Below are 20791 nucleotides of genomic sequence, written 5' to 3'. Positions count from 1 at the left end.
TCTTAACAGACAGTGCTACCTCAGATGCCCCAGGTGTGGGGTGCATGAAATGCTATTCAGAGTCATACATAACCCAAGGGTACGACTGGTGCTGACTGGAACTTTTTTTAATTGTTATTATTGATGTCGTCATTAGGACAGAGAGAAATGGAGAGGAGGGGAAGACAGAGGGGGAGAGAAGGATAAACACCTGTAGACTTGATTCACTGCCTGTGAAGCGCCTCCCCTGCAGGTGGGGAGTCAGGGGCTTGAACCGGGATCCTTCTGCCACGTGTGCTTAACCCGCTGCGATATCTCCTGACTCCTCCTGAGTGGAACTTTTAACATAAACCCACAGAGTTCAGCTGCCTGTGTAAAGGCTAGGAGGGGCAGAGAATTCTCTACTTTTAATTCCAGACTAGTGAGAAAACAAAGCAAGATTTTTTTTTTTTTGCCTCCAGGGTAATTGCGGGGGCTCTGTAAATCCACAGCTCCTGGAGGCTATTCCCCCCCCTTTTGTCCTTTTATCATTGTTGTGGTTCTTATTGTTGTTATTGATGACACTATTGTTGGATAGGACAGAGGGAAATGGAGAGAGGAGGGGAAGACAGAGGGGGAGAGAAATATAAAGACACCTGCAGACCTGCTTCACCGCTTATGAAGTGACTCCCCTGCAGGTGGGGAGCCGGGGGCTGGAACCGGGATCCTTACACCGTGGGTCCTTGAGCTTTGCACCACGCGCGCTTATCCTGCTGCGCTACTGCCTGGCCCCCAGATGTTTTAAGATCCTACCCAAGATGTAGGCTTGCCTAGCAGGCTATTCAGGATGGCTTTTTCTGGGAGATGGGAGATCGATTACCCAGTAGCTGCTCCCTGTTTATGAGCCTCAGCACCACCTGGTAGCACCACAAACAGTGTGGAAGGGAGAGTAGTAATTCTGTGGATGGATGGATGGACACACACATTCTTCTGTCTCCCTTCTTTCTTTTCTCACCTGACACAGATTCAGGCGGTACAGCAAATGAGTTTTTATTTACTTTTTTTTTTAAATGGAATTCTTTTAAATAATCTCTATTTAGATCAAAATCAGATCTGCGGAAGTTGAAGTGGACGGATTCCACCACTCATATTTCTCCTCACTCCCCACCTCCAGGTCCTCAAGCCAGAGTACTATAAAGTTTAGCTTCTTACGTGGCTTAGCCCCTGCTTGCTCAGCCTGCTCATTTGGAGTAGATGCCCCATTTACAAGTGGCTAGAATAAGGGGAAATGGTATTGGCTGCTCTCCATTAGAAACTCTGAGAGGGAGTCGGGTGGTAGCTCAGCAGGTTAAGTGCAGGTGGCGCAAAGCACAAGGATAGGAGGAACCCGGTTCGAGCCCCCAGCTTCCCACCTGCAGGGGAGTCGCTTCACAGGCGGTGAAGCAGGTCTGCAGGTGTCTATCTTTCTCTCCCCCTCTCTGTCTTCTCCTCTCTCCATTTCTCTTTGTCCTATCCAATAACTACAGCAATAAAACAACAAGGGCAACAAAAGGGAATATTTTTTTAAAAAGGGCAACAAAAGCGAAGATAAATTGTAGAAGAAATTGACTAGAGAGAGAAGAGCCAGAAATCAAGAAGGGGAAGATAGACAGGACCACCTCACCACTTGCGAAGCTTTTGCCCTGCAAGTGGGGACCAGGGCCTTGAACCTGGGTCCTTGTGCATTGTTAACATGTCTGCTCAACCAGGTGTGGCACCACCCAGTGCCAAGAACTGGAGTTTGAGGAGAGCAAATCATTTTTTTCTCTAGGTGATCTCTAAGGTCTCTTTAGTGAATACACACCTCAGTGTTTTTAACCACTGCTACATTAAATTTGGACTTTAGACTTATATACTACTTCCTAGCAGCGTGGTACAGAGCAATGGAACAGACATTACATTGTTTATTAGATAGGCACAGAGAGATACCGAGAAGGGTGTGGGGGGGGGTGGGGTGGGGGGACATACACATACTTGCAGACACTCATCACTCGTGAAACTCCCCCACCACCACCACCCTTCAAATTCTTGAAACCAAGAATTTGAATCCAGGTCCTTACACTGTAATGTCTGTGCTTAACCAGGTGCAGCACTGGGAACTGGGGCCAGGTGGTGGCGCACCTGGCTGAGTGCACGCATACTGTGCATGGTTTCTGTGTGCAGAGACCCAGAGTTCAGAGCCCTGGCTCACACCTGCTGAGGGGCCATGCTTCATGAGCAGCAGTGAAGCCAGTGCTGACTGCAGTGTCTTTCTCCCTATCTCCCCTTTTCTCTCCATTTCTGCAAAGAAGAAAAAAAAGGGGGGGGGGGGAAGCAAACATTGGGACCAATCCTGAGAGAAGCCATGAAATTATTTTCTGGATATTAGGAGTAAAATCAGGTCAGAGTTAATGCCTTCTTAGTGTATTGCATTGGCCCATGAAGCAAATCAAGTCTCTGAGAATGTAAAGTTTGTTACAAGTAGGATTAATTTATTAGGAGATTCAGTCATTTTCTTTTGTATACATCTCTGAATTGACAAATGATCAAAAAGTAAACTAGAACTTTTACTTTAAAATGTTGTTCTATTTATTCTTGGATAGAGACAAAAGATACCTGTATATAACCCTGCTTCATCAATTGTGAAGCTTTCCCCCTGCTGGTGCAGACCAAGGGCTTGAACCTGGATCCTTGTGCAATGTAATGTGTGTGCTTAATCAGGTGTGCCACCACATGGCCCCTTAAATCTTATGTGGACCAATTACTACTTTAGTTGAGTAAGTAGAATCAGAAGATAATGAATTGTCAAAACCATCGGAGAATCTCAAACATTTGTCACTCACTCAACAAGGAATCAGTTTTCGGGGTCACTAACCTCAAGTATTTAAACTTGAGTTGTTTTTTTAGAAACCACTTTTACGAAATGCCATGTTTTTATGTACAAGATACTGCTACCTTGTCTGCTTGTATGTACTAGTTTACTATTTTGTCCTCAATCTCACTGCAAAGGACTCTTGGAAGGATAGGTATGCTTATGCACAACCAGTATTACATCCTGTCTAGAATTTAAAATACTCAGGTTGGAATAAATTTGCACTTCAGGTTAACCTCCTATAGCCAAATCTGCAAACTCAATTTTCTCCAAAAAGTGAGGCAGTGAAGGTCGAGTGAGCCATGCAAACATTTACCGTGGCAGCTAAACCACATTATATAGGATTTGTCGGCTGTTTACATTAAGGTCACCGTGGTTTATCTTCAAGATTAAACACTCACCAGCTGTTGTAGATTTTCAAGTCAAATTTTAAAAGCCTGACTAACTTGGGTCGTTTGGTCTCCACAGGAAGAGCCTATTCAAGAACTCTTCAACAAGCAGCCATTCCTTTACTTCCCAAGAGAGTCTGTGAGGTCCGTTATAGGGGCCGGTTTACAGGAAGGATGCTCTGTGCTGGAAACCTGCAGGAACACCAGCGTGTGGACAGCTGCCAGGGGGACAGTGGAGGACCACTCATGTGTGAACGGCCAGGCCAGAGCTGGGTGGTGTTTGGGGTAACCTCCTGGGGGTATGGCTGTGGGGTCAAGGACTCACCAGGGGTTTACACTAAAGTGTCTGCCTTTGTACCTTGGATAAAAAGTGTCACTCAACTGTAATTCTTCAGAGCACCTACCTCTGGGTCATTCTATGCATTTGCCCATGAACCTGCCCTCTTTCAGACATGCATGTTCCCTTGTGCTAAGAGCTGTGTGTGCCCGCTGCTGAAAAGTTGTCAACACTCTAGGAGCAGTGGTTCATGAGTTAGTGAAGCCAGTGCTGGTTGCAGGTGTCTTTCTCCCTATCTCCCCTAGATACCTCAGACTGCTCTAACCTTGACAGATAGCCCTGATTCTGCTTAGGCTGGCAAATGTTTTCGGCCACTTTAGTTCATCTATTCCTATCTGCTCCTGCTCCTATCTGCTAAAGTGGGAAAAGTGGTTCCTTGATCTTAGCTTAGTAGCGCCACCTACTGTAGCTTGGTGGTAGTTTGTGAAATCCTGTAGGCTTCCCAAGGCTATGGAATTTTAGGGGCTCATTAGAGACCTTGGTTTGGCCCATCTCACTTGCAATAGAAGCTATCAAGTGCAGTGAGTGTCCCCCTACCCTCTATCTGAAGTATTTAAAATGAAGACATTTTTCCAAGATTAAAAAGGACTCCTGGGGCCAGGTGGTGGCGCACATGGTTGAGTGCACAGATTACAGTGCGCAAGGACCCAGGTTTGAGGCCCTGGTGCCCACCTGCAGGGGGAAAGCTTTGTGAGTGGTGAAGCAGGGCTGCAGGTGTCTATCTCCCTATCACCCCATACCCTCAGTTTCTGGCTATCAAATAAAGGAAAAGAATGATGACTCCTAATACCCTTGGAAGGTGGAGATGTAATTTTCCTCAGAACACTCGAGTGACACTGACATATGAAATCTCCAGTTAACCCTACAAGTAGTATTTGCTCATGCAAAGGATAGATGCATGGGAATAGACTATCCAAGTAGCCTCTGCTAAAAGTGGTCACGTAGCATCTCACCCATTACATTTTGCATCAAATCATCACTTAAAATCAATTGTGGAAAACAAGCCCACAACCTGGTGCTTATCTAATGGTGCTGCAAAGTCATCATTAAAAAAAAAAAAAAGATGTGCAATGCTTTGTCCAAGATTTTTTCTACAAGCAAGATTTTGACAGGAGTTTCTTATGGCACACAGAAGCTAGTGGAAATTTTCTTACAGAATCCCCTCAGAGATCAGCAAAGGTGTTTCAAGAGTGAACAGTTGGCTCTGAAGTGTAAGTGTACTGTTTACTTCCTGTTGTCTGGTGCAGTTGTGTAAATAAAAACCATGGCCTTTTCACTATGTGTGTATGGTGTTGTATGGCAGACACAATCCTCATGGCTGTTATCTGCCAGACTTATTGGTGGCCTAGAAAAACCCCAACACCACTGTTCTTCCTTTCTCCCATATGGATAAAAAGCTCTCCTTACACAGGGTTAAGGAAACAAAAAAAAAACCCTACGGTTTGGCAATAAAAACATTTTTATTAATAAAAACAAAACATTTTTATCATTTTTATGAGGGGATCAATGGCTTACAGTCAACAGGTGTTGGTGCACGTGTATAATTTGTTTTCTTGAAAACTGTCACCGCCAGCCTAACTTGTTGGTACATGGTAACATGTACCAAGCCCTGAAAACCTACAGACCTTTTATTCACCAGGCTGCTTGCACTATACCATGTTGATGAAGTTTCACGCAGTGAGGTTTTCTTGTTACCTGTTAAAAAGAAAACCCAACATTGTAAGAACCTCTTGCTTATACTTCGCTTTTTAACAGGCAGCGAAAAAGGTGGCATATATTGATTAACCTTAAAACCAGGGGAGCTTAACTAAGGTCACCCGGTGTAGTTAGTAGTAGCCAGATTCACGTTGACTCCCGCCCCTAGCTAACCCACGAGGCCAGCAGGAAGCTCCTATTTATGTCTATAACCCTCACGAATGAGCCAAAAAAAAAAAAAAAAAAGACAACCAACAAAAAGACCCGCTTCGCAAACATGGTAAAACAGAACGTACCTTACTATGTCCTTCCCAGCTACAATAGGGACAAGCCGGGTTTCCTAGAAACGATTGAAACACGACACTTAGACGCTCGCCCGACCATGCAGCAGCAGCAATAAATAATATTGAATGTCACTTGTGCAAGTCAGAATCTGATACCAATGAAATGGTGTCAGCTATGCCAATATACAAGATTATGCTCTCCCATGCCTAGGAAGGGAAGCCTGCCACAGTCTGGCAGGTCCCAAAGATACATGGATAGGATTTCCGAGCATGCACAGCTGCAGTTACTCACCACCTCGGATCACACGCAGCGGCTACTGAACTTGCAGTCGATGGCGCACATGCAAAGCGGCCACGTGTTCTCTCTCTCTCGGCCCAAGTCCTGGGGTTCAGGGGTGATGGGTCTCGGTCATCTTGCTCGCGCCCTGCCGCTGCACTTGGCTGCCCCGCGACTTAGAGGGCGCTTAAACCCGCCAGGGGCTTCCAACCCAGAAACTCGCGAAGACCCCGGTGCACCTGGAGTCCCTTGCATTTTAACGGATCTCCCCAGCAGCGGAAGCTAAAAATCTTCACCGCGCGCAGAGCGGCTACAGCTACAAGCCGGTCAGTACTGGTGCCAAAACGAAAAAGGCAGGGAGGCGGAGCGCGCGCTCTCTTATAGACGCAATGACGTCATCATGACGGGGGCGGGGCCTACAGAACATTCTCAGCTTCCCTCTTCTCGGCCACGCCCCCCACGCTAGCGAGATTTTTCCTGTTGACTCCGCCCATTTTTCCGCTTCTAGGGCCCTTGCCGCATTCTCCCCCACCTGGGGCCTATTGATATGCGTCCAGCGCATGCGTACACAGAGGTTTTTTTTTTTTTTTTTTTTTTTTAAATAAATCTCGCGATACCTTGAAATCTTGACATGTCGCCAGACGGAGCTAGGAGAAAAAAAAATGGCGTCGGAAGTTGTCTGTGGTCTCGGTTTCTCTGAAGTCACTCATTTTGTCAAAGCACCATGTGCGAGCTTTATCCCTCCACGCCCTTTTAACCTTTTTTTTTTTTTTTTTTTTTGCTGGGTCCGTTTATGGGGAGTGAGCGGGTGAGCGGGGGTTTTGAGGGCGATCTCATTGCGTCTTGTAAGTTAGTTTTCGGTGTGTTTCCGGTTTGGAAGCCTCGCCGCCGACCGAGTTTTGTAAACACAGGTTCGGAGGGAACAAAGTGAAAACTCTATTCATCACGCCCGCCACCAGCCACCAGCTTGCTTTCTCTCCCCTCCCCCAGGTGGAAACCCGACAGGGGAGCTGCTCTCCGCCCCGATCCAGCTTTTCTTTCTTTCTTTCTTTTTAAAAAAATTTATTTAGGGCGGACGGTAGATAGCCTAATGGTCATGCAAACAGACCTTCATGCCTGAGGCTCCAAAGTCCCAGGTTCAATCCCCCGCACCACCATAAGCCCGAGCTGAACAGTGCTCTGGTTAAAAAATAAAAAATAAATATTTATAAAATGTAAACACTGACAAAGCCACACAATTCCCAGCAGCAGATCACCGTATCCCATCCCCTCCCCTGATAGCTTTCCTATTCTTTATCCCTCTGGGAGTATGGACCCAGGGTCGTTGTGGGATGCAGAAGGTGGAAGGTCTGGCTTCTGGAATTGCTTCCCTTTGAACATGGGCGTTGACTGGTAGATCCATACTCCCAGCCTGTCTCTCTCTTTCCCTAGTGGGGCGGGGCTCTGGGGAAGCAGGACTCCAGGACATTGGTGGGGTCGTCTGTGTCTGTCCAGGAAAACCTAGTCGACATCATGGTAGCATCTGGAACCTGGTGGCTGAAAACAGAGTTAAGATACAAAGCAAACAAATTGTTGACTAATCATGAACCTAAAGGCTGGAATAGTGCAGATGCAGTTGTGGGGTCTCTATTTTGTAAAAAGCTAGTAGGTCTATTTTAGGTATATTCCAAAGGGCCCATGACTATTAGTTTTTATCCTGAGCCTGCCCTCTGATAATGCAGGTGGCCCCAAATTATTGTCTGGGGTGATGATGTCATGGCTGGAAACAGGGTTAGAAAGCTGGATCAGGGGAGTCGGGCTGTAGCGCAGCGGGTTAAGCGCTGGTCGCAAAGCACAAGGACCGGCATAAGGATCCCGGTTCGAACCCTGGCTCCCCACCTGCAGGGGAGTCCCTTCACAGGCGGTGAAGCAGGTCTGCAGGTGTCTATCTTTCTCTCCTCCTCTCTGTCTTCCCCTCCTCTCTCCATTTCTCTCTGTCCTATCCAACAACAACAATAACTACAACAATAAAAACAACAAGGGCAACAAAAGAATAAATAAATAAAATAAATATAAATTAAAAAAAAAGAAAGCTGGATCAGGGAAGAGAATAGCTTCCATATATGGGAAAGGTGTATAAATATTGTTGACTATAAATCCTATCAATTTGATCTGGAGCCCATATTCAGCATAGGAGCCTATGTAACCTCTGCATCCCTGTGGGTCCAAACTCCCATTCTGTGGTCATCAGTAGGACTGATCACCCCAGCTTTCTGGTCCTATTTCCAGCTCTGAAACCATCTCCCCAGACAACACCTTTAGTCCACCTGCATGTTAGCTGTCGGGCTCAGGCAAAAATTAGTCAAGTCAGGGCCCCCTTGGAATATACCTAAAATAGACCTGCTAACTTTTTCCAAAGCGGAGACCCCCAAATCACATATGAAATTGATTCACCAACAGGTAAACACACTGTTGCACACTCAAAAAATAACTCCGTACCAACTGCAATAGTGCTGAATATGTCAGGCAACATATTAGCATAGAAGTTCAGGAAGGATGACTTGGAGGACCATTAGGGCACTAGCTGAGAGCAGCTGTGTCTGTCATTTATGCCTGAGGTCTTGGGTTCAATCCTCAACGCCATATGCAACCAATAAAGACAAGTGTAACTCCATGGCTAGTGAAGCAGTGCTCTGGTGTCACTCATTAAAAAAACAAACAAACAAACAAACAAAAAAAACAAGAACAGGAAGCCGGGAAGTAGTGCTTCGGGTTAAGAGCAAGTGGCGCAAAGCACAAGGACAGGCATAAGGATCCCGGTTCAAGCCCCCAGCTCCCCACCTGCAGGGGAGTTGTTTAATAGGTGATGAAGCAGGTCTGCAGGTGTCTATCTTTCTCTCCCCCTCTCTGTCTTCCCCTCCTCTCTCCATTTCTCTCTGTCCTATCCAACAACAACGACATCAATAGTAACTACAACAATAAAACAACAAGGGCAACAAAAGGGAATAAAATAAATATTTTTTGAAAAAGATTTATTTAAAAAAAAAAAGAACATCCAGGAGCCTGTGTGGGGTTTCCAGTTAACAATATTTATATACTTTCCCCACATTTGAGAGCTACTTTCTGCCCTGATTCAGCTTTCTAGTTTTTTTTTTTTTTCCAAACTCTGACACCATCTCCTCAGACAATACCTTTGGTCCACCTTCATGTTAGCTAGATACGCTTTTTTTTGTTTTGGCGCTTAAGCAAAAACTAGTCAAGTCATGGGCCCCTTGGAATATGCCTAAAATAGACCCCCTAGTTTTCTCCTAAATGGAGACCCCAAATCTCACCTGCTCTACTCTTGGCCTTTAGGTTCCTGATTATTAAACAGTTTGTTCTGCTTTATATCTTAATGCTTTTCAGCCACCAGGATGCAGATGCTACCATGAAGCCAACTTGACTTCCCTGGGCAGATGACCTCACCAGTGTGTCCTGGAACCCCACCTCCCCAGAGCCCTGTCCCACCAGAGAAAGATAGAAACAGGCAGGGAGTATGGATTGACATGTCAAAGCCCACGTTTAGCGGAGAAGCAATTACAGAAGCCAGACCTCCCACCTGCGTCCCATAAAGACCTTTGGTCTAGTGGTCTGGGATGTGGCACAATGGATAAGACATTGGATTCTCAACCATGACGTCCCAAGTTCAGTCTGCGGTAGCTCACGTACAGGAGTATCTGGTTCTTTCTCTCTACCTATCTTTCTCATGAATAAATAAATAAATGCATTCTAAAAAAAAAAAAACCTGGGGGCCTGGTGGTAGCACAGCAGGTTAAGTGCACATGGCATGAAGCATCGTAAGGATCCCGGTTCTAGCCCCCAGCTTCCCACTCGCAGGGGGGTTGCTTCAAAAGCAGTGAAGCAGGTCTGCAGGTGTCTGTCTTTCTCTCCCCCTCTCTGGCTCCCCTCCTCTCTCAATTTCTCACTGTCCTATCCAACAACAACAGCAGTGACAACAATAGCAGTAACAACAACAACAGCGAGGGCAACAAAATGGGGAAAAATGGCCTCCAGGAGCAGTGGGTTCGTAATGCAGGTACCAAGTGCCTATGATAATCCTGGAGGCAAAAACAAACAAACAAACTTTGATCCACACTCCCAGAGAGGGGTAAAGAATAGGGAAGCTTCCAGTGGAGGGGTTGAGATATGGAATTCTTTCTGGTGGTGGGAATTTTGTGAACTTGTACCCTGCTTAATCTAGATCATTAAATCACTAACAAAAAACAAATCGAAAAAGCACCAAAAGGTTGCACCAAAGTAAAAGACTCTGGGGTGGCTGGGTAGGTAGGGAGAATACAGATCCAAGAAGGATGACAGAGGACCTAGTGGGGGTTGTATTGTTATATGGAAAACTGGGGAATGTTATGCATGTACAAACTATTGTATTTACTGTTGAATGTAAAACATTAATCCCCCAATAAAGAGATTTAAAAAAAATCAAAAACACCCTGCTCTACTTTGTAATCATTGATATCAGAATTTTCTCCATGTCACTCATTTAAAATGACCTGCAATTAGAAATTGCATTCTGGGAGTCGGGTGGTAGTGCAGCGGGTTAAGCGCATGTGGCGTGAAGTGCAAAGACCGGCGTAAGGATCCTGGTTCAAGCCCCTGGGTCCCCACCTGCAGGGGAGTCGCTTCACAGGCGGTGAAGCAGGTCTGCAGGTGTCTATCTTTCTCTCCCCTTCTTTGTCTTCCCCTCCTCTCTCCATTTCTCTCTGTCCAATGCAACAACAATGATATCAATAATAACAATAATAATAATAACTACAACAATAAAACAAGGGCAAGAGAAGGGAATAAATAATAATAATAATAATAAAGCACCAAAAGGAAGTGCCAGGTGGCCCTGGGTGGTGAGTTCAGGCTATGTGTGTGCTGGGGGTGAAGAGGGGGGGCAGCAGGTACTGCCTGGTGGTCACATTGCTCTCAGGAAATGCTCCAAGTCTCTCTTTTTTTAAAATTACTCATTTTTATTATCTTTATTTATTGGATAGAGACAGCCAGAAATTAAAGGAAGGGGGATATAGAGAGGGAGAAAGACACCTGCAGATCAGCTTCACCACTCACAAAACCTCGCCCCTGTAGGTAGGGACCAGGGGCTTGAACCCAGGTCCTTGCACATTTTAAGGGGTGAGCACAACCACGTGTACCACCACCCGGTCGTCTCCCCCCCCCCCCCAAAGTCACTACTTAATTTCTTTGAGAGGTGGGTAGTGAATTTAGTAGGCCTGGGAGACCCTCAGTTCATTCCTATCCCCAAGCCCCTTGCACTAAAGATAGTGGAGCATTGCTGTGATATTTTTTCCTTCTCTGGCTTTTTTTTTTTGTAGTGATTTAATAATGATTAATAAGATTGTAAGATAACAGGAGTATAATTTCATGCAGTTCCCACAACCAGAGTTCATATCCCCTTCCCTCCATTGGAAGCTTCCCTATTCTTTATCCCTTTGGGAGTATGGTCCAAAATTCTTTTGACTTTTTATTTTTTATTTTTTTAGATTTTATTCATTAATGAGAAACATAGGAGGAGAGAAAAAGAGCCAGACATCACTCTGGTACATGTGCCACCGGGGATTGAACTCAGGACCTCATGCTTTAGAGTCCAGTGCTTTATTCACTGCACCACCTTCTGGAACACTTTTTTTTTTTTTTTTTTTTTTACCACAGCACTTCTTCACCACTCACAAAACCTCGCCCCTGTAGGTAGGGACCAGGGGCTTGAACCCAGGTCCTTGCACATTTTAAGGGGTGAGCACAACCAGGTGTACCACCACCAGGTCGTCTCCCCCCCCCCCAAAGTCACTACTTAATTTCTTTGAGAAATTAATCACTTTTTTTTTTTTTTTTTTTTTTTACCACAGCACTTCTTAGCTCTGGTTAATGGTGGTGCAGGGGAATTGAACCTGGGACTTTGGAGCCTCAGGCATGAGAGTATCGCTTGCATAACCATTATGCTATCTACCCCTCCCCTGTACCAAAAATTCTTTATGGGATGCAGAAGGTCAGAGGTCTGGCTTCTGTAATTGCTTCTCCACTGGACATGGATGTTGGCTGGTTGATCCATACCCTCAGCCTTTCTTTCTTTCTTTCTTTCTTTCTTTCTTTCTTTCTTTCTTTCTCTCTCTCTCTTTCTTTCTTTCTTTTAATTTTTTTATTTACCAGAGCACTGCTCAGCTCTGGCTTATGGTGGTGTGGAGGATTGAGAGTCTGTTTGCATAACCATTATGCTGTCTACGCCCCCCACCCCCACCCCTCAGCCTGTTTCTATCTTTCCCTAGTGGGGCAGGGCTCTGGAGAGGTGAAGCCCCAGGACACATGGAAGTTAGGTCGGCGTCATGGTAGCATCTCCAACTTGATGGCTGAAAGACAGGAAAATATAAAGACGAACATTTTTTTTTTTAAAATAAACAGGAACCCAAAGGTTGGAATACAGCAGATGAAATTCAGGGTCTTTATGTGGGAAGAAGCTAGGAAATCTATCTTAGGTATGTTCCAATGGGCCCATGACTGAAGGAATTTTTGCCTGAGCTTGATAGCTAACATCAGGTGGACTAAAAATATTGTCTGGGGAGATAGTGTCAGAGCTTAGACTAAGGCTAGAAAGCTGAATTAGGGCAGAGAGTAGCTGACAAACCTAAGGAAAGTATATGAATACGATTAACTGTTCACCCCATCGATCTGACCCATACCTATTCACATTCAGCACAGGAGTCCGTGTAACCTCTGAGTCCCTGTCAGTCTGAGCTCACAGTCCATGGTCACAGCTGGGAACATTCTAGGCTGCACTCATTTCAGGACCCGTCTTCCTGTGGAGAGTGGGGCCGTCCCCACTATTGCTGCTCTCCAGTGAGGGCAAGGACCTGGAGAGGCCCACAACAGGGCTTATAAGGGCATTCCTGTTGGAAGTGATCAGTGGTGTTGGAGAAATTTCTTCCCTCTGCTTCTAAGGTTGACCTTAATCTCACCCTCTCGCCCACTGTGCCTTACTCCACTCGTTGCATCTCACTAATGGGTGGAAAAAAGGAACAAGGTTAAAATGCAGGGCTCACTGGAGCGAGCAGCTTGGCTGAGAGCTCATTTGGAGTCTTTGTTTTAGCCACCTGCATCCTTGTTGCCTTTAGCAAAGGCTGTCCTACCGCAAGCCCACAGCTGGATGCTGATACAACTGACCTTGATCTCTTATCATAATAAGAGATGCATTGGATCGACCTTCCCGTGGTGCATCCCGTGAGTACCCATTCATTGGGGAAACTGACGATCCTTCCTATCCGACTGAATCCATATGGATCCCAGTCACTTTCAAAGCCAGCAACGAGCAGCTCCTGACAGCTTTCAAGCTGTTGGTCCTGCTCTTCGAGTCCTCCAACTTCATGTTGAGGGGCTGTCCTTCGCCAAACGCGTTCTTATTGGTCAATTGGCAATACAGCATCAGGCAGATGTTATCTGCCTACAAGAAACACATATAGCAGTCGATGAAGCTGCTCGATTCACCATCAGTGGATTCGATTTAATATGCTATAATCTCCATCCTAAACACGGCCGAGCCATCTACGCCAAATCGTGTCTTGCAGACATTTACCACACGGCCTCTTCGACCTTCTACGACATTACTATTGGAACTGTTCAACGTATATAAGCCTCCCAGTGCCTCATGGGATAATGAGGTCCTGCCTAGCCCGAATCACCCAGCCATTTACGTTGGAGACTTTAATAGTCATCACCAAGAGTGGGGATATTCCTCCACTCGTGCTGACGGCTCTATCTTAGCCGACTGGGCTTCAGCGAATGACCTCTCCCTATTATACGATCCCAAACAGCCAGGCTCTTTCCACAGTGCTAGATGGAATAAAGACTCGTCACCCGACCTGTGCTGGATTAGCACAGTCAACGGCCAAGTCTTTCCCGCTACTAGACAAGTTCTCAAGATCTTCCCGCACAGTCATCACCGCCCAGCTATCATCCACATTGGTCTCCAGCTCCCACTGATTCTGTGCTCGGAGAAACTAAGACGGAACTTTCGGAAAGCAAACTGGCGTCTGTTCAGTGATCTTACCAACAAATCTATTCCTGCAATTCCAATTAACTCTATCCCCTCTGAAGATTCCTACAGGCGCTTCCGCCAAGCCATCTTCAAAGCAGCTTCCCAGGCCATTCCTCGTGGGAGACGTGCTAACTATACACCTTGTCTTGATGCTGAATGCGAGCAACTACTAAAGCAGTATGATGAGTCGGGCGACCCAGATGTGGCCGACCATCTCATTGCCTCCCTGGATGCAGCACGCCAAGCCCGCTGGCAACAACTCATGGAAAGTCTGAACTACACCCACTCAAGTAGGAAGGCCTGGAAGCTCCTTCACAGACTGGGTGCCGGTAGCCAACCCCCTCCCGTCTCCCATCCTCCCGTATCTCCAAACTCAGTGGCCAGTCACCTAACTCAAGTTGGATGTGCTAAGGTCGACCCAGTCTGGAAAAGAGAAATTTCCCACGAGTGGTCATCCCACTTCTGGTTATCTTGTCCATCTCCAAAACTCTCTCCCTTTACACTGTCTGAACTGGAAGATGCTTTGAAGAGGGTTAAACCGGGAATAGCTGCTGGCTATGATAACATCACCCCAGAACTCATTCTTAACCTGGGTCCCGCGGCAAAGAAGTGGCTCGCTTCATTCCTGTCCCACATCTTGGAATCTGAGTCTATGCCCAAAGTTTGGCGTCGTGCGAAGATTATAGCAGTTTTGAAACCAAAGAAAGACCCAACACTGGCCGCCAGCTATAGACCAATTTCTCTCCTCTCCGTGTGTTACAAACTCCTTGAGAGGCTGCTTCTGTCACGTATTTCTCATCTTACAGAGAAATTCCTATCACCCGCCCAAGCTGGTTTCCGCCTAGGAAGATCTACCTGCGAACAAGCCCTGGCCCTCTCAACTTACATTGAAAACGGATTCCAGAAGAATTTAAAGACGGGTGCTGTCTTTGTTGATCTCACAGCAGCCTATGACACGGTCTGGCACCATGGTCTCCTAGTCAAGATCTCAAGATGCCTGCCTCCATGGGTGGCCAACACTATATCGTTTCTTCTCCAAAACAGAAGATTCCGGGTGCATCTGGGTGACAAGTCTAGCAGATGGAGACTTGTCTCAAGTGGCCTCCCCCAGGGCTCTGTTCTGGCTCCTACGCTATTTAATATTTACATCAATGACCTCCCAGAAACTTCTTCAAGGAAGTTCATCTACACCGATGACATCTGCTGTGCAACTCAGGCATCCAAGTTCGACATCCTCGAGGAAACACTCACGAAAGACATGTCTGTGATATCTGATTACTGTAAAAAATGGCGACTAATCCCTAGCACTGCAAAAACGGTATCATCTGTTTTCCATCTACACCATGCCTCGGCCTCGCGTGAGCTTAATGTGCAGCTTGGCGATAGGAGAATCCGGCATGAAGCCCAGCCAGTCTATCTTGGCGTTACTCTCGATCACACTCTGTTATTCCTTGCGCCCACCTTTGCTGCAGTTTTTATGAGATGTTCGTGAAATGACAGAGTGCGATCGAGAGTAACGCCAAGATAGACTGGCTGGGCTTCATGCCGGATTCTCCTATCGCCAAGCTGCACATTAAGCTCACGCGAGGCCGAGGCATGGTGTAGATGGAGAACAGATGATACCGTTTTTGCAGTGCTAGGGATTAGTCGCATTACACATGTAGTGCTGTCACACTGAGGGAGCTCTGGTGCTGCTGCGCATCTCCTTCTCTGAATGCAAATGGTGCCAAGGGTGGGGGTAGATAGCGTAATGGTTATGCAAAGACGCTCATGCCTGAGGCTCCAGAAGTTCCAGGTTCAATCCCTGCACCATCACAAGCCAGAGTTCTGGTGAGAAAGAAAGAAGAAAGGAAGGAAGGAAGGGAGAAAGGAAGGAAGGAAAGAAAAGAATGGTGCCAGAGTGGTGAAATATGCCAGGCAAGAGGTCCTAGCTCTGAAAACCAAAACCAAACCAAACCAAACCAAAATAGAACACAGTGATTGACTTGCTTGTAGAAAGACACACGTTGATGAGATGTTGCTTGACCTTTTTTTTTTTTTTTTTCCCTCCAGGGTTATTGCTGGGCTCGGTGCCTGCACCATGAATCCACGGCTCCTGGAGGCCATTTCCCCCCCTTTTGTTGCCCTTGTTGTTGTAGCCTCGTTGTGGTTATTATTATTGCCATTGTTGACACTATTCGTTGTTGGATAGGACAGAGAGAGATGGAGAGAGAAGGGGAAGACAGAGAGGGGGAGAGAAAGATAGACACCTGCAGACCTGCTTCGCCGCCTGTGAAGCGACTCCCCTTTAGGTGGGGAGCCGGGGGCTCAAACGCTGGTCCTTCAGCTTTGCGCCACATGCGCTTAACCCACTGCGCCACCGCCTGACGCCGTTGCTTGACCTTTTATCTTTCTTCTGAGGTGACTTGTGACCCTTGAATTTTTTGGTCTAAGCTATTATTAATGCTTTATTTAAATTTTTTTTGATCTGAATACTGTCATGTGAAAGGTGGTTGCTTATTTAACATTTAACAGCAAGATAGCTTACAGAACTTTTCAAATAATTAAAAAAATTATCTTTAAAAAAATTATTAGATAGAGACAGCCAGAAATTGAGAGGGAAGGGGGTGATTGAGAGGGAGAAAGACAGAGAGATGCCTGCAGCCATGCTTCACCTTTCATGAAGCTTTCCCCCTGCAGGTGGGGACCAGGAGCTTGAACCCAGGTCCTTGCACACTGTAATGTGTGCGCTTAACCAGGTGAGCCACCACCTGGCCCCCAGAATTTTTTTTTTTTTTTTTTACCAGAGCACTACTCAGCTCTGGTTTATGGTAGTGCAGGGGATGGGACTAAATTTAGACCTTCATGCATGAGTCTCTGCATAACCATTATGCTATGTACCCCTGCACAGAGTATAGAATTGAAGAGTTTATTACTGTTTTTTAGTATTAAAATTAATGCTTATTAAGTGTCTGATGCTTTTATACTGTACATATTAAATCATTTGAAACTTCAATGATCAATTGCTATAATTCTCTTGAATTATTCTTTTTTAAAGTTTTAAAAATCTTTATTTTCCTTTTTGTTGCTCTTGTTTTTCATTGTTATTGTAGTTATTATTGTTGTTGTTGTTTATGTCATTATTAGATAGGACAGAGAGAAATGAAAAGAGGAGGGGAAGACAGAGAGGGGGAGAGAAAGATAGACACCTGCAGACCTGCTTCACCTGTGAAGCGACTCCCCTGCAGGTGGGGAACTGGGGGAGCTGGGGAATCCTTACTCTTTGCACCACCTGCGCTTAATCCGCTGCGCTACCGCCCTGTTCCCTGTTGAATTGTTCTTTTTTTTTTTTAAATTTCTTTATTGGGAGTTCTTTATTTTCTTCTACACTTGTAGATATTCCATGATGCCAAACATCGACACGTTCATAAGGATTATAAGTATCTATGTATATATTCTAGTTAGAAGATAACCTTATGTGAAACTTAATGAAATGAAAATTGTAAGACACACCCCAGAGAAGGCTATTGAAGCAAAAACCAGAAAAAGCAGCCTATTTTATGTAATCACTAGGTGGCAGTGTCTCCCTATTTTTAGAGCCCCCAAATTCGGCTTAGATACATTGGAATATTGTGTATAAAAGGATAATGCCAGCGTATCTAATGGCTCTACCAGACTACCCCCTAAACTCCAGGGTTTTTTTTTTTTTGAGAAGAAACAGACTTCTTTTTTTAAAAAAAATTTATTTATTGCGCTTGTTGTTTTATTGTTGTAGTTATTATTGTTGTTGTTGTTGGATAGGACAGAGAGAAATGGAGAGAGGAGGGGAAGACAGAGGGGGAGAGAAAGGTAGATACCTGCAGACCTGCTTCACCACCTGTGAAGCGACTCCCCTGAAGGTGGGGAGCAGGAGGCTAGAACCCGGATCCTTATGCCAGTCCTTGCGCTTTGCACCACATACACTTAACCAGCTGCGCTACCGCCCCTAAACTCCAGTTTTATACAATAAATATGCAGAGTGAATTCTGAAAGCCTTAGATTTTGAAAGAAGGAGCAACCTTCCCAGAATGTAGGTTCTAAGAATAAAATTGAAATACCACAGAACTTTTTTTTCTAATTTTTAAATTTATTTATTTATTTATTTATTTATTTATTTTTTAAATATATGTGATCTAAGAGGGGAGAATGAGAGTATCAGAGTACCACTCTGCCACATAGGATGCTGAAGGTCAAACTTGGGATCTCATGCTTTAGAGTCTAATACTTTACGGACTGTACCACTTCCCAGGCTTTATGTGGAGGTTTAGAAACACTAGTTAGGGCGACTGGCTGTAGTAAAGCGGCTTAAGCGCACTTGGTGCGAAGCTGAAGGACCGGTGTATGTGTATGGATCCGGGTTGGAGCCCCTGGATCCCCACCTGCAGGGGAGTCTCTTCACAGGCTGGGAAGCAGGTCTGAAGGTGTCTAACTTTTTCCCCCTCTCTGTCTCCCCCTTCATTTCTCTCTGTCCTATCCAACAACGACATTAGTAACAACAATAATAACTACAACAACAATAAAAAAGGGCAACAAAAGGGAAAATAAATAAATAAATAAAAGACTTTATAAAAACAAACAAACAAACAAACAACAAAAACCCTACTAGTTTATCAAGTAGAGATTTAATTCATTTCCTATTGTCTAAAGTGTTTGATATATTTTGTTAAAGTGGAAGGCATCAAATTAGCTTTAATCTCTTGGAGATTAAGTATTTCTTCCTATTCTACCAGAAGGCCAAAGGCACTTGGATACCTACATTAAAAAATATTTTTACTTATTTTGTTCTGGATTGAGACAGAGATAAGTTGAGATGGAAGAAGGGGGAAATAGGGAGAGAGACAGCATATGAAGTGGGAATTGATGGCTTGAACCTGGGCCCTTGAACAGTGACAGTTATGTGTGTGTTTGTTGGTATGCATGAGACCCCTTCTGTTTCATTTGGTTTAAATCCCCCCTGCTTAACACTATTCTATTTATATAACCGCTGTTAACAAGCACCTCCCTCCAGGGCATTGGTTCAATCTCCACTGTTTCATGATATGTTTTTGCTCCACCCCCCCTCCTTGTCACACCCTGATCCCCTCTTTGTCACACTCTGATTTTCACCAGTCACCTTTCTCTCCACCCTCTCTATGTCACGCCCTGTTTCCACCCTACTTGGCAAGTATATATAAAGACAGCATTGTGAGTTTTAGAGTACTTTACCTTGAGTTTAGCTTAGCTCGTCTTAGATTGTGCTGCGTCCTGCATGAATAAAGAGATACTGCCTACAGCTCAACTATGAGTCGTCTGTTACCTGCCCATGAAGCCAGCCCAGCAAAAACAACCTAACCCGTCGAAAACGACATGTGTTCAAGCTGGTGTACCATCAGCCAGTACTACATAGCACTTTATTTTTTAGTTTTTATTTTTTTAATTGCATTTATTTATTTATTGGTTAGAGACAGCCAGAAATCAAGAGGGGAGGGGAAGATAGAAAGGAAGAGAGACACCTGCAGCCCTGCTTCACCAGTTGTGAAGCTTTCCCCTGAAGGTGGGGACTTGAGGCTTGAACCATAGACCTTGTACATTGTAACATGTGCGCTCAACCAAATCTGCCACTATCTGGTGACCATAGTGCATTTAAAAAAAATTTTTATTTTTTCCCCTTTTGTTGCCCTTGTTGTTTATCATCGTTGTTGTTATTGTTGTTGGATAGGACAGAGAGAAATGGAGAGAGGAGGGGAAGACAGAGAGGGGGAGAGAAAGAGAGACACCTGTGGATCTGCTTCACCACCTGTTAAGCGACTCCCCTGCTGATGGGGTGCTGGGGGCTCAAACCTGGATCCTTACGCCCGTCCTTGAGCTTCACACCATGTGCGCTTAAACCACTGCACTACCGCCTGCCCCTTAATACTTTGCTTTCTTATCAGAGTTATTTGTTGTGCATATGAAGTACTAGTACAGTTATATCCAGAATTCTTTATTTAAAAAAATCAAAGAAAAGATGCGTTCAGAATTTTTTTTATTCCATGTGAATAAAAGAATTGTATAGCTACAAATATTTCATTTCTACTGTATTGTTCCCACACCACTGGTCGGCAGAGCACCCAGAGTTTTAGATGTATAGCAGGGCACTTTCCCTACTTTTAGAGTCTCATTATTAATAATATCTCATTTTTGAAAAATATTTAATTTATTTATTGGATAGAGACATAAATCAAGAGGAAAAGGACCGAGAGACACCTGCTGCCCTGCTTTACCACTCGCAAAGTTTTCCCCTTGCAGATGGGGACCAGGGGCTCGAACCTGGGACCTTTTCCATTGTAATATGAACGCTCAACCAGATGCACCACCACCCCGCCCCCAAGTCTTGACTTTTGATACTTACTGTCTGCTTAAATGTCAATCAACTGTTCACATATTTTGATCTCATTATGACTGAAACCCCTAAGGTTTTGCTTATAAGGTTTATAGTTCTTAAATATTTATCGTCTCAACATTTTAATGGCAGTATTAACACTTTAAAATTAAAGATTACAAAAACTAAGCTATATTAAGATGATAGTTTTAAGTAAGAAGACAATTGCACTTAACAAAACAATAGTGAGAAGAGTGGCTTTTTTGTAACATGTTTTGCAAATCTCTCTAGTATTTGGTTTAACAGAAGGCATATGGACTCTGAAATCTTTTTTTTTGTTTTTTGCAGTCTATTCTGATGTTTTTGTTGAGGTATATGGAAGAACATTTGGTATCAGAAAGTATGTATTTGGGGAAGGGCAGTGTGTATTTATAGCCTTTTATAGTAGTTGTGGAGTTTTTTGATACTACTACACTAAAACCGGACAAGCAGCATTTTCTTTTTTTAAAAAAATATTATTTATTTATTCCCCCTTTTTGCC

At 44.7% G+C, this 20791-nt stretch overlaps 1 protein-coding gene, 1 long non-coding RNA gene and 1 other non-coding gene across 3 annotated transcripts in view; 1 reads left to right on the top strand and 2 right to left on the bottom strand.

Annotated features, from left to right (window-relative positions):
* PRSS12 (serine protease 12) overlaps positions 1-4850 on the top strand; it is a 137506-nt gene extending 132656 nt beyond the window's left edge. The window contains 1 exon segment of the mRNA XM_060177318.1: positions 3317-4850. Within this exon segment, the coding sequence (XP_060033301.1) occupies positions 3317-3624 (308 nt within the window). The 3' untranslated portion in view covers positions 3625-4850.
* A 204-nt stretch (positions 4851-5054) lies between these two features.
* Positions 5055-6166, bottom strand: LOC107522658 (uncharacterized). Its single transcript, XR_001601567.2, has 3 exons — positions 5846-6166; positions 5566-5609; positions 5055-5269 (listed from the first exon to the last, which is right to left on the bottom strand). It is a non-coding gene; the product is annotated as an uncharacterized LOC107522658 (long non-coding RNA).
* Positions 5678-5810, bottom strand: LOC132537375 (small nucleolar RNA SNORA24). The gene has a single exon (XR_009548815.1). It is a non-coding gene; the product is annotated as a small nucleolar RNA SNORA24 (small nucleolar RNA).
* Positions 6167-20791: the final 14625 nt, after the last annotated feature.

This window comes from Erinaceus europaeus, chromosome 2 (assembly GCF_950295315.1).
Source record: "Erinaceus europaeus chromosome 2, mEriEur2.1, whole genome shotgun sequence".
Lineage (NCBI taxonomy): Eukaryota > Metazoa > Chordata > Mammalia > Eulipotyphla > Erinaceidae > Erinaceus > Erinaceus europaeus.
Note: the sequence above shows the minus strand (reverse complement) of the source record. Positions and strands in the feature narration are given on the sequence as shown.